Here is a 16591-nt window from a genome sequence, read left to right as displayed (position 1 = left end):
TCTTTCTATTATTTTTTTAATTAATTTATTAAACTCAAGTATACATCTACGAGTATTAAAAATTACATATATGAGTTATTGTATATTTATATACTAAGTATTATATTACAGTCCAACGGACGGGTTTAATCTAGTATAGATATATCTGCTCGAAAAGAGGAATATATATCTACAGTTTTAAGTAAAATAAAACAACTATTAAAATAAAACAAATAAACAATATTTTTTTTCACTTAATATCACCGTGCATTATGAAAATTATTGTGCATCAATTGTTTCGTAAATCTTCATTCATCAATATAGTGTCGGAGATGGTTGACCTGGCGGAACCTTCACGATTGTGGCCGGGAATTTTGAATGCCCTACGGTTATCATTATAAGCTTCAAATCTTGGCTTTGTTTTGATGATTAATGTTGGGTTTTGGTTGGAAAGTAAGTCTGGATAGATCTAACTTTTTGTTTGTTCAAATTTGGGTTAAACATAAGGGGTGGATGTGGATGGTGTCGGCAGAGAAAAAGCATGGTTTTAAAGAGGTGGGTTTGCAGTGGGTACAGTGGTGATATCGGAAGCAAGCGGTGGTGGGTACATGAAATATGATTCAAAATGAATATTTGCATTATATAGACATATTTGTGTTTGGATTTGAAGATAGATGAATCTTGTAGTTGATAAAAATGGGTTGTGTTCTTTTTCATAATTTTTTTCCAAGCATTTCTAGTAACCCTATTCTTTTTTAATGAAGAGAAGTTGGAGCCTTTTTTTTATCCAAGACATTAGAAAAAAAAACAAAAAAACAAAAACAAAAAGTAAATAAGATCAAAGTCACTCCACATCAACAAGTCAAGTTTGACCAAAACCATTCCATATCATCAAAACCACCATCTGGCATTTTTAGACACTTCATTAGTGCATTTTTACACTGTTGGTAACCACAATAGGAAGCGTTTTTGGTTTGTGCCTAAGATAGGAAAAAATTTCAAGTATGGTACCTTTATATTTTTAACATGTTAAATCAAGCTTTTATTGTTGTTGTTGTTGTTGTTGACAACTTTTGTATATTGTCAGCACTAGCACTGGTGCATTTTGAAAATTTAATAGACTTCATTTATTTGTCATAGGTATATAAACGCATCTCATTCCATTATTATATAAGTCTTAAAATATACAACTTATTGTAAGCCACAAACAACCCATCTAGTTAGACCAGATATATGATATCATCACATGTTGCTTCCAACGAACATAATCCAATTTCAACCCACTTTGTTCTTTTTGATGAATGAAGGATAAACACTACACGACGGAACACACAATAGTTAGGATGGCTAAAAGAGGAGTCTGCCTCGGGTGGCGATTCTCTACTGGTTGCTCAACCTTCTTAAGAAGATAATTATTCGCCACAGTGCGGTTGGAACCAAACCCCGGATGAAGCAGAGAAGATTTGATTTTCCAAATTAGCGAATCCCAATGAATCAATAATATGAATCAATCAATATTTGTGGAGAGAATGAGAGAGTAAAATAAGTGGAGTGATGAATCAATGAAATTATTGTTGTTGAACATGGCCTTTTATGAGCAAAGGTGAAGGAGCATAATAACTTTGATTTGGTGATGATATTATCCTCCATCTAATGGACATTGTCCTCCATGTTATGAGAGTGACCAACCACCAGGCTATCACGTTGTCTTTTGGCTAATAAGTTACATCTGTTCCTGTTCATTAAGATGTCTCTCTTAATGGTGACTCTGGTTACTTGTTTCAAGATGAAGCCTTTTGCTTCCATGAATAAGCCCATCGCATGCTACGTCATCATCTCCCCCTAGTCTAATACAATGTTGGTTCAGTGATCGTTGTGTTAGACTATATGTTCTTGTGACTTCTTTTTTATTCTTTTACGAACTCTTTGTTGGGAAAAAGTGCATTTTTCCACCACTTTGGACATCAATAAATATTATAGTCGTGTGACATATATTGCGAACCGTTTAGTGGGTTTTGTAGTCTCTGGCCAAGGCTACGTAACAAACTAAGATGCGTCCAAATTGGGTTAAAGGTGAATGAGATATCGAGTCTCAAAGTTGTGTGTTTGGTGCATAAGTTGGAGTTGGAAAAGCTTTGTCCCACATTGGTGTGGGATATAAACTTTTACTAGTTTATAAGTGGAGGTTTCTAAGCTATGTCAAGATCTTGTGTTGTGTTTTACTCTGGCTCCTACCCGCGCGCAGGGGGGTTGCAGAAAACGGGTTTCTGGGTCAAAATTCTCTGAACCAATGCGTGTACGCGCGACCTGCGGACACGAATGCAGCTCAAAAAACTGGGGCCCGTGCGGGGCTCCTTTTTGCTGTGACCCGAGATAAACCCGACCCGGTTTTTGACCCGTTCAAGAATGATCTAGAAGAAGCTTTTGAAACTCCTGAAACTGATGTCATAAGTATTAGTTTTGTAACTCATGAAACTGATAAATAATTAACTCACCATTAGTGCTAGTTAATTATTTGGAGTTACAATTTTGTGTATATAAGGTCCTATCAGGGACTTGAAAGATACAACAACAACACATACATTTCGTTCATACCACATACACATTCTCTGCAATTTCGGTCACGAAACAGCAACCATCCCTGTGCTCCGTTCGTCTTTCAGGCAAGTGTTCAACGTCCGGCAGTACGCTGCTTTTAACTGGTGTACCCTGGGAACAGACGGCGAATCTGTTTAAGGGAATTGTGTCAAACACAAGCCCGGTTCTACTTATTGTTATTACATTTCCTTGTTTTGCAGGAAGCTTTCAAATTGCCTCTTTTATTTAGTTCCTCCATTCTGTTCTTGTTTAATTCCTTTATCATTATTTAATCGTATTGTAATATATATATATATATATATATATATATATATATATATATATATATATATATATATATATATTTAAGGAATTACATATTGTTATTATACTGTTATTTCCAACACTCTTTGGTGTTCATCTGCTATAGTTGCGATGATTTTTTTAATCTTATGAATGAAATAAATGGTATATGTACATTTCCTCTTTTTCTTGCCACTTGTCCTATTCTTATTGGGTTTTGCTTTTTGCAAGTATTGAAACCTATGGGTTAATAATGGATGATTTAACCTAACTTCATTTAAGGCCCTTTTATTGCCCTATATATACCATACCTTCTCATACTATTTTTCACATAACTTTTTGTTACTCCCAAATTTTTCTCTCAACAAAAGATTTTCCAATTTCTCCTTGTAACATCCGTGATTTTTGGCTATTTGACTTTTATGTAATTTAACTAGTGACCTTAATTAATGATATAATTGAGGTCATTTTTAAGACATATTGACATGTAATACGCTTGACGGGTAGATTAACCCACTTATTATATGACTCGATACTTGTCGATGCTTAAATTAATTAGAAAAGAGAACTTGGTCAACCATGGGTCTAGACCATGACCCATGACCCAACTAAAGACCCAACCCTATCCAAATCTCCCACTCAATCCCTTCCAACCATTCATTCACTCTTACATATCTTTCTCTCTCTATATATATATTGAATGCATACACACACTCTTCCATCTTTCACTCTCTCTCTAGCAAATCATCATCATTTAATATTATTCTAGTTGGGTTAATGAAGGAATCATCATAATCATCATCATTACTACAACATATCTCAAATTTGAAGTTTTAAGTGCAAGAAAACCCATCAAACTAGGTTAAATTCGGGTTGTCGCACTTGTGGAACTTTTGGTAAGGTAAACTCTTCTTAAAAGGCTCATTACGTGTAAAACAACTTGTTTTTAGTTCAATGGTATGATTTTAGGTCGAATTATTGTGCAAAAACTGGTCATGGGTCGATTTAACGTTTTATAGTTATGAAATGGGTCAAAACCGATTCCTAGCATCAAATCATGTTATGAGTTGAGATTTGCAAGTAGGTTGTTTGTGGTTATGATCATTTATGCTTAATATTACACAAAATTTAGTTTTCAAGCACTGCATATCGATTTGTAGACAAAAATTAGGGTTTGGAGGTGAATGGAGTCGGGTATGACTTTCTAGGCATTGAATCTTTGTCTGTTGACTTTTCGGCGCCTAACACGCTCCAGCCACCATCCCAAACGGTGGCCTAGGTAGTGAAAACTCGAAACTGAAATGGGCACCTTCTGTTTTAGGGTACAAAACGGTGGGTCAGACGCTAAAACCTTAGATTCCAAGGCACCGTTTGAGATGGTACATCCTGGCGTTTGGGATGCTCTGCTACTCCTCCACCACCGTCTAGGACGGTGGTGGCCACCGTCTGGGATGGTCATCAACTGGCAGCCGACGTCTGAGACGTTACTTCAGGCGTGTGAGACGCTGATTCCCATTGTAGGGTTTCCTGCTTTGTCTAGACCTTGATTAACCAACCTAGGATCGAGGTGAGCTTTCGTCCGGGTCATTTATCAGCTCCATTGATGCCTTTTTGGGGTTGTTACGGGTAACCAAAGACAAGGGTCCCTTGAATTGACTTATGAACACAAAAAGGGAAATGACATATGTATATTAGTAAATATGATATGATAATGACTTGTGGACGAGTTTATTACAAACTATCTCTTGACTCCTCTTAAGTCGTATACGAGTCCTGGAAATTAATCAAGCCACAAGTCACCTTTTGAAAACCTAATTAGGGTTTGACTTGTAATTAATGAATCTGCATACCATAATTAGGGTTTGACTTGTAATTAGTGAAAACTTGTAATTAATGAATCTGGCTTCATCCGCTTACGTTCCCTGGTATGGAGGTTTTGCTGTTGCAGGCTTCCTGCTTTGGCTAACTCCCCTTCTGGATGCGGTGGGATGTCGAGCTTTTTACCCCGTCCTTAACTTAACAGCTTTTCCCCGAACCCCCCATTTTTGATGGTCGGGGGCTGCTGGGCGAGCTCATTACGGACCTGGTTCCACGGTTCCGACACGCATCTAGTCTGGATAGTGTTTCGCTGATGCCACACAAGCGCTCCTACCAGCGGGTCCTTCGAGGTTGTCACCGGCTTTTCTTGGCTTTCCGATGTCGTCATGCCATGGAGTAGACCTTCCAGCTTCGGACCAGATATAGCGCTTCCTTTGTCAGGTAGCTCAGGCACGGGTATGTTTTGTGTGCGTGCCACTAGCAAAGCGCTCCCTTCGCTTGTCGCTTTCTCCATATGTAGCGCTCCTGACGGACCGTCCCGATATTCTGGCGTAGCTAGGCTTCCCTTGTCTGATTGTTCGAGTTTCAAAGTTCAGATATATAGACCTGGGGAATCCTGCTCACTCGGGCTCTGGCTTTCCTGACCAGGTCCATGAATCTCCCATGGATGTCTTTGCGTCTCCGATGTTCTTTCGGTTGCCCGCGTTGTGACGACGTGTGCATCGCCCAACGTCTCTCACATTTGGAAGATTCTGTGATATCGTTTATCAACCTGTTGCTTGCTTTGAGGTAAGCATGGTTTCCTTGCTCCCTCCAACCCTACCTGACAGCGTACTTCAGCGTATGCCGACCGGGCTGGCGTTTGTTCGAGAGAAGGCGCGAGATCACCTTCCTGACCACCGACAAAGCTGGTAATCGCAGCGGGGAGGTCCTTGTCACCGTCTTCGCTGTCACCATGAGCTGTCTTCGACCCGTGCTTTTCCGATAGGGAATCTGAGTTTGACATAATGCTCTTATTCTGATCGTGGCTAGGTTCAGTTTTGAGGACAAAGGGTCCCACGGATGGCGACAACTTGTTTGATCAAATAATCGCACTATGGCTCAACCGGAGGTGTGAGTTGGATTGTTGGTGTTTATTGGCGATTCCCTTACGGTCAGAGGGTCCGAGAGACCGCTTTACGCCGAATGGTTTGATGGCTAAGTCGATTCGTTCGACTTAGGGTTTTATTTAGGGTTTATTTGGAGAATGAATAAACCGTATGTTAGGATTTTGGAACTATGTAAAAGACTTATTCGGAAGTCGAATAGGTTGTTAGGGTTTATAAGTCGATTTGTGCTCGACTTAAGGGTTTAAGGATGATTAGAATGAATATGCCGTGAGGTTCCTCCTCTATTTATATAGAGGGTGGATAACTTGGAGAGGAAGGTAAGAGAATTAGGGTAAGTCTCTTCCTCCTTCGTAAATATCTTGTTTCCTTCTTGAGGGGATTTGTGGTAATCTTGTTACCTAATTATGTCCGAGTTTATCGGAGCTTTAGTATATTAATTGCGGAATAGATTATATCCGTCCTTTATTGTACATCTCCTCGGAGCTCGGTATTTATTACCTTCGGAGCTCCGGGATGATCATATTAATCGGAGGTTAGGCTCCGTTATGGGTTTACTTGTACGAAGATAGCTTCGTATTTTGCTTCTGCTTCGGGTACGGAGCTAGAGCTCCGTATGGGTATATCATCAATAAGTACAACAAAGAACTTTAAAATGGGTAACTTTAGCCACTCCAGCAGAGTAATCTCAGATATATGTGAACTTTAAAATGCTCAAAAACCGAAAGAAACATATGAGTAAAGGGCATGCGAACCCCCACAAAATCAAAGAGCTTGGTATATAAATCTTACCTTCAGGTGCACCAAAGATGTATGATACATGAGAAGGAAGCATAGGATGGTATTGATTCAAAATCTGGAAGACCGGAAGAAGCTCCTTCAAGCAGCTTTAGCTCATAATTGAAGAAGAAGAATCCATGTTATCCTTCCCCATGAGGAAGACGCTTCAAGTAAGAGAAGGAGGAGAAATTAGAGTCTTTTTTAAGAGAAAATTTTGGGGGTAAGAAAAAGTTGTGTGAAAATTAGTATGAGAAGATAGGATATATATATATATATATATATATATATATATGGGAAAAGTGAGTATGGGGTTGTCCCCCATTTAAGCTTAGATGGGGAACCCCTCCCATACAAATATTTTAATATTTGTTTGAATTTTAAATAAATACATGGCGCCCCATGATTTTTATGATTATAAAACCAAATGTGAGGGGTTCCCCATCTAAGCTTAGATGGGGGACAACCCCATACTCACTTCCTCTATATATATATAGGGCCATAAGAAGGCCTTTAATGAATTTGGGTTAAATCATCTATCAGTAGCACATAGAGTTCATTGCTAAAGGACAAGTGGCAAGAAAATGTGAAAATGTACATATACCATGTATTACATTAGGAAGGAAAAAAAATCATCACAACCGAAGTAGATAAACACCAAAGAGTTTGTAAAAGAACCAATAAAATGTCACAAGAACGCATAGTCTCGCAGAGCGATTGCTGAACCAACACGGCAACACTGTACTAGACTGTGGGAAGATGATGACGTAGCATCTGATGAGCTTCGTTATGAAAGCAAAACCTTCAATAAGGAAGCACAAGCTTCATCTTGAAGCAAGTAACCAAAGACACCATTAAAAGAGAAATCGCAATGAATAAGAAAAGGTGTAACTTATTAACTATGGAACAAATCTACTACCCAAAGGTCCATCAAGAGGTGATAGCCTGGAGGTTGGTCACTCTCATAATATGGAGGACAATGTCCATTAGATGGAGGATAATACTATTGCCCAATCAGAGCAGATTATTATCCTCCTTCACCTTTTCCTATAAAAGGCCATGTTTACCAACAATATTTTCATTCACTCATCACTCTACTTATTTTACTCTCTCACTCTTAGCACAAATATTGATATCAAATCCTCTCTTCTGCTTCATCTGGGGTTTGGTTCCAACCAAACCGTGGTGTATAGTACTCTTAAGAAGGTTGAGTTACTCGTAGGGAATCGCCACCCAAAGGAGACTCTTACTTCGGCGTGCCCTCCTAACGATTGTGCGTTCCATCGTGCGCAGTTTATCTTGTATTCATCAAGAAGAACCAGACTAAACCTGTCATGAAGTAGATCATTTGCTTCATCAACTATATATAAACAAGAATTGCTTATATATTATATATCTTTAATCCAATTGTGTTTGTGACCCAATTCTTAACAGTAACCCATACATACAAACAATAATTTAATGACTTAAGGCTACAAAGTACTAGTTATATGATTTATGCTCTCTGTATTGATTACAGGTTCAGATCTTTCTGAATCGCATGAAATAGATGTCTCATCACAATCTTCTTTGCCATGTGTTGAGACTTCAAGATCTTGAGTTTGTCGTTCTTCCATGAAAACACGTGGACTCAAAACCGGCTCAATCTCATCATGGTCATCATCATCATCATACACAATCGAGTCCAAAGACATGGTTGATGATGTTGCCGGTAGGAGGGTGAAAGTGGAATTGTGTCTGTGTTTCGCTTTTACCCTCCTCCGCCATGTGTGTAATGAATCTCTTATCTTTTCAGGAACTATGGTTTTCTTATACCGAGATCCCATCTGGCAAAATATCACAAAATGTAATTTGTAAACCCATGCATATATATAGACATGAGAAACATGGACAAACAAGTATAAAATGTGATGTTAACGGTTTGAGGATGCATGCCTGAGTAACAATGACATAGAGAGGAAATGTGATGAAACTACACCAAAACTGTGAGATAATACTACAAAAACAATGAGATGGATGGGTGTAAATAAGAATCTTCTAAAATATCATGATTAAAATCAAGCTTTTTTGTTCTAAATTTACCCAAATATCAAGCGAATCACTAGAACGGTGTGGTTTTTGGTAAAACAAGAAGTTTCGTTCACCTCCCACTGCAAAGATAACATAAGAAGAGCAGCCGATTGATCTTAATGAAACCCACAAATTACATGTGATTGTGTTCATATCATATTAACAGGTTTAGAGAATGAAAATGTGGGGAAGTGTTCTAACCAGAGACCAAAGGCATGTCGCCATTTCAAAAGCATTCTGCAAACAGCTCGTTAGGTATCAAAATTTGATAGAAAATTATACGAAGATTCAATAGAATGGTTTACGTTTATCACCTGGAAAGAAATGAACTGTATCAGTCGTAATAGAAGCCTAGGTCTCCCAAACCAGAAAAGTTCATCCCTCAAGTTAAACTGACGAAATTCTGTCCTTTGACTTGTGTTCTTGGTTTCAACAGCCAGTTTTATTACTATCCGGTGCAGTTTTGTTCCAACCAAAGCAATAAACTTTCGTCCATTTTGATAAGTTTCAAACAAATAAACAATGTAAGAAAATAGAATTTTTTTAATTTGTGTAAAATGATTGAAAGACTTAATGAGTATTTACAATGACTGGAAGGAATGACAGCCAAAAGTAAATATGAGTTCCTGCAAAAGAACAATAATGTAGATTTACTAAACAACATCATATTAGCTTTAAAAAAAATAGAAAAAACAAAAGAAACTTAATTACCATGAAAACCAAGAAGAACACACAAAATCGCGAAAATCCAGAGAGGGATGCTGCAAAGAAAAAAAAATGGTGTGGAATGTTTAGCCGAAAAAGCATAGAATTTACTAGCACGGCGATATATTTTCCAACAAAATAGAATTGCTCTAGAGACGACACTTTAATCCCAAAATCGCCCAAAATGAATTGCAACCTGAGAAGTTATGTAGAGGGTATACGTAGGTAAGATATACCTGATCCCAACAATATCTCGAAACTCTTCTTCCATGCTTCGAAGCATATAATTATGGAAGTCATATGATACTGGTAAGTTATGAGTCTGAAACAATGAGTTCCATGGAAACATACAAGTAAAATATACCCATTCAGATACTGCTTGCATATTACTTGTAATTAATTCATGAATTTGAGGAGAAATTACAGTTATATCTTACCGTTATGAATCCCAATCTCAGAGCTCGGTAATCAGCTCTACTTATAGAACTCCATATCTGTCTGCTGAAACAGAGCTGGATAGAGAAATCATTCATTGTAGCAACTTTTTGTCAAGAAGTTGTACTCAAAATTTTAATAAATGAAAAGACATTGATCATAGCGTTTAAGTAGATAATTTAAGTAGTACACACACACACACACACGCACACACCATGATCATCTCCGACCACCACCATGATTTTCCGGCGATGGGCCCGCCGGAAAATCATGTGTAAGTTAACTTACACATGTGTAAGTAACTTACACATGTCTAAGTTAACTTGCACATAATTTTCCGGTGGGCCCGTCGCCGGAAAGTCTTAGTATTTTTACAAAAAAGTCTTGTATATCGTAGTAGTAGATGATGATGGTGGTGTGTGAGTTACAAAAAACACGAGTCCCTAATGGTCCTTAAAATAAGGATATATATATATATATATATATATATATATATATATGCGCGATAAATAGACCTTATAAAATGTAAATGGAAATCAAAGTTTAATCTTAGTGGGTGAGATTTACCAGCCATACGAGGATATTGTGTTGGCTCCATGGATGAGCAGTATTTCGATAAATGAAAGTAGATAATCTTGTCATTCCTAAAACATTGACAGATCAAAAGAAGTATGAGTTAGCATTAAGGTTGAATTCGGGTATAACTTTTGGACTTGTTTTCTGATTATAACGAGTTTAAGTAACAATAATCATATCTCGGTCTTTGGATAAACTGATAATGCTTCTGAATTTTTAAGGGGCTTTAAATAACCAGCTTCATGTCAGATAGCCATTTCAAACTATTTATCGAAAAGAGTAAAGCGTTATCTGATTACCCATTTTACAATGTACTTCAAAAAATGATCAGCTTTTTCAAATGCTCAAACATTGTATAGTATTAACCGAATGGTTGTTCACCTTGTGGATGAGGGTGAGCCATGTCCTTGGCTTGATTTTCCCAAAGTCTCCAGCTGTATATCTGATGGGCCAGAACGAAAAGACTTCAAAAAATGATGAAAAAGCATATATAGACTATATATTTTTGAGAAAAATAATGGAAACCTTGATCATGGCGAGGGCAATCGCAAAGAAGCTGTAAGATACATGTGTGACGCCCAAAACAAACAAGAAACGATGTAATTGCTCAAGACTTTCTTTTGAAGCAAAAGATGAACTACCCTGATGATAAATGGCAGTGCATCTAGTCAGCGATCAGCAACATTAATCAGTGCTTAGCAAACAGGTGCAAAAGATGTGGCAAGATAAGCTAGACGGGAGGTTAGGAAACGGGTCATGTCTTGAAACGGGCCATGTTGGGTTGTCACATATACATTTTTGTCCATTTTTTACTTATCTTTTCAAATTAATATTTTCGTCACATATTTAACAAAACTCTTAACATTAGGAAAAATGATAATGACAGCCCTAAGAGTTGTTATTAACAGCTTATTACATGCATAAAAAGTAGTACTTTATATATCAATAACCGCCTCCCTGAATTTTCGCAAGACAACTTACAAATTTTAATGCATCAAATTAATTAATACTGAGAGCCCTAAGGGCTGTCATTAACAAAACTCTTAACATTACAAATATCTTACTTTGAATATTCCAACCTTAAATATATTTTTTTGTGTTATATAAAACTTGATGAAATTTATATCATTGGAAAACACTTATAAAACACAATCAATTCATATAACTTTCATCAAATATTATCTAACACAGAAAATTATTTATGGTCAAAGTTGTAAAAGTTAGACTTTGAAAATTCAAGACATGACACTTCTAGTGGGACAGATAAAGTAATAAACAGTATACTATCAAACTAAGAAATATCACATGCGCTCATGTGGTATGTGTGATGGCCCATTAACCTATAGGTTAGGTTGTGGGTTCAAGTCCCATGACAAACACTTTGTAAATATACACGAAATATGTGTGAATTTATATAGTTGCCTTTCTAAAAAAGAAATACATCAGAATAGACAATTTTCAACCAGTTTTGATACATTATTTCTACCACATCCGAACATACTACAGGAAGGGTGTATCATAGTAAGTGGCGGAGGGACATATATACTAGGACGGGCCAAGGCCCATCCCAATTTTTCTAATAATACTAAATCTCACATGTATATTTCTATAAATCTTTGGCCCAAAGCTTATATGGCCCATCCCAAATAAAGCCGAAAAAGTTAAATAACGTAGGTCACTTTTAGATTTTAGGAAACAAGTAAAAAATCTTATTTGCTTTAGAGGATCAAATCCACCATGGGACCTTAATTCTTTCTGTGGAAGTTTATGAATTACGATTATTAAAAATCCATCTCATTTCTCCGTATCTTTTCGTAACCTAACAAAGGTATGTTATATATTTATCATTCAATTTCAATTCTTATCTAATCTTTATATTTACCATCGGCATCTTACTTTTATTTTTATAGATGTGAGTCTTTGAATCAATAAATAAATATTGGGATTAAGAAAAAGAGGAAAAATATTTGAATTTTTTAAGTATATGTGTTTTATTTAGGAATTAGGATGATTCTTAGTAGTTTAACATTGAAAACTAGTTGAGGTTTAGTAACTAAATCATTGTTAATTGGTTGAGTTTAATTTCTCAGCCTCATTATCCAATAATTCTACAACCTCTGTTTACATTATTTAACAACTATTGTATTTTTGCTTTGTCGAAATTTGATCATTTAGCAACCACATGAGTAGCAAATCATTATTATGTCGTTGACTGGTTAATTCGATTTGTTTTGACTCTACCGGTATCTGCAGCAAGCGTTGAAAGTGCATTTTCAGCTATGAAGATTTTGAAGAATAGACTTCGTAATAAAATGGGTGATGAATTTCTTTTACATAATCTTCTTCTTTACATCGAAAAAGAAGTAGCCGAGACTTTTAGCTTAGATTCTATTTTAAATGATTTTTCTATTACTTGTTGTTTAGTTTTGGCCCATCCAAACAATAATTCCTACTCGATGTATCAACTTTAAATCAACTTTTATCATATTGATGGCTAGCCCTATGTTGTTAATACGTGGTCTCTAATATCCATCACAAAATTGACTTTTGTCGGCTTTTCCTATGTTTGGTTCCAAAAACATAACCATTCTGAGATGATAAAAGGATTGTTTAAAAAAGCAAAAGCCATCACAACCGATACACAAGTAACAACTTTCGACCTTTTCCTTTAACTTGCTGGCAAGACATACGCCTCCTACTCTATAAAACTTGCACTGTTTAGTGGTTTACTAAAGAACTTACACTAAACACATGACATAAGTACCCTTTAACATGGACCAATTTATAATAATGTCTTATGTGCGAAAAGGAAATGCTGTCGTTAGTATTGGGCAGAAATGGAAATGAGTAAAGTTAGTGAATAAGCAAGACTAAAATTGAGATATAAAGGAAGACTGCTCACCTCAGGACAGAATTCACTGTGTTTGTGGCTCAAAAGATGTCTAGAAACAGAGTAATTTGAGTAGTTACTGAAAGACATTTGATAATGTAGTGGCTCAACAAAAGTTTTCTCAACCGAGCATGGATAAAACCGGCTGCTAATTGTTGATGACTTAACACAAATCTTGGCAGCATAAACAATCCAATGACCCATCAGCAATGATAGAACAGCAAACAACATAAGTTCTGCTCACAAACCACCAAATTCACAAGCAACAGTTATTCAGCTAACTTTGACTTTTAGACAATTCAAATCAATACACTAAAGTAATAAAGGTTTTCATCTAAAGATACAATGTGCTTTTAAGCACATCAAGATTATAGTTTTTCAAATACGAAATAAAAAAGTATGTTGCGATTTTAGATAAATAACCCAAATTACTATAACTTTAGTTTTTTTGCAATAAGAACTTTGTTCTTACCTTCTTTGATCTTGTCTAAAGCAGCATTAAGAGCTTTCCTCTTTGTTCTATATAACCACTGTGTATGAGAGCAACAAGGATGACATAAATTTGTCAAAATCAAATAAAGTTGATCATACTCAACACTTGATCAAATAAAGGAAAACATCATGGTTAAACAAACTTATCAAGAAAAAATCGAAATCTTCGCAACTTGTTACCTTCTCAATGTGTCCAAGAGCTCTATTAATGGAAAATCCAACAAGAACCATGAATGATACAACACTAGCCACAGCCCATGATGGTGTCTCCATCAATGACTTGCCTTCTTCTCCCTCCATTTTTATCAAAGTTTGTAGAAAAACTATTCAACAATCCTTAAAATCATATCTTGCCTTTATGCATTTTCAAGAACTTAACCTTCTTTGAAGTTTTAAGCTTTTGTTTGTGTTTTTTGGTTTTTGATACTTAAAATATGCATTTAACTTAAATTTCTAGTAAGAACTTTGGTCAAATTTTAAGATGAACAAGAAAAACCCATATTGGTTTCCTCATAAATGTGAAGTTTTGGTAGTTCAGTGTAGTATTAAAGAGCATTGTGGGACCGTTGATGGCTACCAAAAATATAGTTAAGGGCGTTAGGAAACATCTATGCATGGACAATTATATTTATGTATGTAGATGTAGATGTAGATGTAGATATAGATATGTAATTTTGATGCAAAGTAGTTTGCCATTAATTTATGTTTAAACCTTAGGGTATACATAGAGGCCATTTGTGGACCATCTAAATAATACCATATCAATTTGAAACTGGCTTGATCTTATGTATTCTTTAATGTATGTTAGATGTTCTTTTTTCTACTGAGAATAAAATGTAACCGAGCCTTTTTTTTAACAACTGAATGTTAGTTTGTATCTTTACACGTACTACCCCAAATGTTAATAAAGTAAAAGTAACTCTTAATGCCGTCTTTTACGGGTTTTAGTGTAACACCCCAAGTTTTTCTAAAGATAAATAAATTAACCCTTTTTATTAGTTTTGACATTAAATTAATTTTCTAGTATTTTATTTTTGGATATGGGGTTAATTTAGTTGGAACTTTAACGGATAGCGGGTAAAATACCCTAAAAATTGGAAATGGGTCGTGGCACCCATAGGATGTGCCAGCCACACACTCATCTAATTCATATTTCCACTATTCTTCTTCTTCCTCATATTCTCATGCAATCCACTCCATTTCCTTCAAAATCAAAGTCAAAATACCTTCAATTGCAAGACTAGAAATCACCCTAACAATCATCACCATCAATTTATTTTCTTTCAAGAATTCAAAGTTAGGGTTTGTGGGTTTTGTGGTGGTAGCCAAAAATTTGGAGAGAAAGAGGAAGGAATTGTGAATTTGAAACCCTAAGTAATTGTCTTCATTGTTGAGGTAAGGAATTTCCCCAATTTAACCTTATCTTTTCTTGTAAAATTAGGGTTCATGGATGAACCAAATTGGGGGTTTTTACTAGAAAATGATTTATGGTTAATTTCCCCCAACTCCTTAGTTAACCTATTTGTCATTGAGTTAAATGATGTGTTTAATTATGAATTGATAAGTTCAAATGTGATAAGTTGAGTTTGTGAGAAAAGATGAATTATTGCTAGTTATTGAAATGTGGATGAAAATGATATGATGAACTACCTAATGTTGTTGTTAAAGATGGAAGTAACTCAATGACAAATGGGTTGGGTTTTGGGTTTGGAAAAGGCTAGTGAATGAGAATTTGGTAATTTTGAGCAACTAGATGAAATGGCCACATGATGGTGGTAAAATGAGATTTTTAGCAAAACGATAGATAATTGAGATTGATGAGTTAGAAAGATTGAACTTTGTTAAGTGAAACTTGATTTTAAGCCAACTCAAGGAAATTGAGTTTGGGTGAATAGGAATGCTAGTGAATCGTTAGTTTGGCTAAGTGAGTTAGCCAAGATTGTGAATAAAGTCTTATGTGCATATTGTATTGAATTGATAGGTTGAAAGCTTTGCACTCGTTGTTGCATTGTTGATTATTGTTAGTCGCGGAGGAGGTGAGTACTCTTGCATACTTTTATATGTGCGTTGGGTCGATTACCATATGATGGTGGATTCCATGTGTGGTAATCGATTTGGCGTTAGGGCCTAATTGAGGTCGGGGCCTAAGAACCCCATAGTTGATATGAAATAAAGGCCTAAGAACCTTTGAGGCCTAAGAACCTCTTGAGATTATTGTTTAGCGTATATGGATCCATGTATGTTTTGTTAGCGCAAAAGTGAGTATGCAAGTGATGATATGACGGTATCATTGGCTACATGCAATAGTCTTTTGTGTTTTTGCCCTCCTTCATATGTATATTTGTATGCAAGTTTATTCACTAAGCATTCGCTTACTTTTTAGTTGTTTACCATTTTATAGGTAGTTACGGAAGAAGGAACTAGTGTGGTTGAATTGGTTAGAGCTTGAAGTTGACCTTTGCTAGACATTTGAAGGTATCAGGTCATTCTTGGTTGAATGACACCCCTTTGGTTTAGAGACTTAGTTCATCCCACCTCTTTGGCTCTTGATACAATCTTGGTGTTTTGAATCTTGTGGTTATGTATCATGTTCATTTTGGGTGATGGTAACTAGTCTTGTTAAATTTGGAAGTCAAATGAAAGTTTTGGGTTATTTGATGAAATGGGTAACATACCCTACTTATGTTGAAATGTACATGTTATCTAATGTAAGCTTATGAAACGTTTGTTCGCTTGATATGATCTTATTTGAGTCAGTAATAGTGCTTGGGAATGTTTGGAATTGAGTCAAAATGTTGAAAAAAGTCAAAAGGAGTGTTTTTGGTGTACAACAGAAAGCACGGCCTCTGTGTCACAGAGCACG

The 16591-nt window shown here is 36.1% G+C and overlaps 1 protein-coding gene across 1 annotated transcript; it reads right to left on the bottom strand.

Moving 5' to 3' along the window:
* Positions 1-7448: 7448 nt before the first annotated feature.
* On the bottom strand, positions 7449-14229 carry LOC122578549 (MLO-like protein 4). Its single transcript, XM_043750528.1, has 15 exons — positions 13909-14229; positions 13709-13766; positions 13249-13472; positions 10872-10988; positions 10728-10788; positions 10338-10414; positions 9773-9847; positions 9572-9657; positions 9342-9391; positions 9216-9256; positions 8945-9115; positions 8832-8867; positions 8643-8710; positions 8496-8556; positions 7449-8386 (listed from the first exon to the last, which is right to left on the bottom strand). The coding sequence occupies exons 1-15, from the start codon at positions 14026-14028 to the stop codon at positions 8033-8035; spliced, it is 1599 nt and encodes a 532-aa protein (XP_043606463.1). The 5' UTR covers positions 14029-14229; the 3' UTR covers positions 7449-8032.
* Between the last annotated feature and the right edge of the window lie 2362 nt (positions 14230-16591).

This window comes from Erigeron canadensis, chromosome 8 (assembly GCF_010389155.1).
Source record: "Erigeron canadensis isolate Cc75 chromosome 8, C_canadensis_v1, whole genome shotgun sequence".
Lineage (NCBI taxonomy): Eukaryota > Viridiplantae > Streptophyta > Magnoliopsida > Asterales > Asteraceae > Erigeron > Erigeron canadensis.
This window is presented reverse-complemented; position numbering and strand designations above follow the sequence as displayed.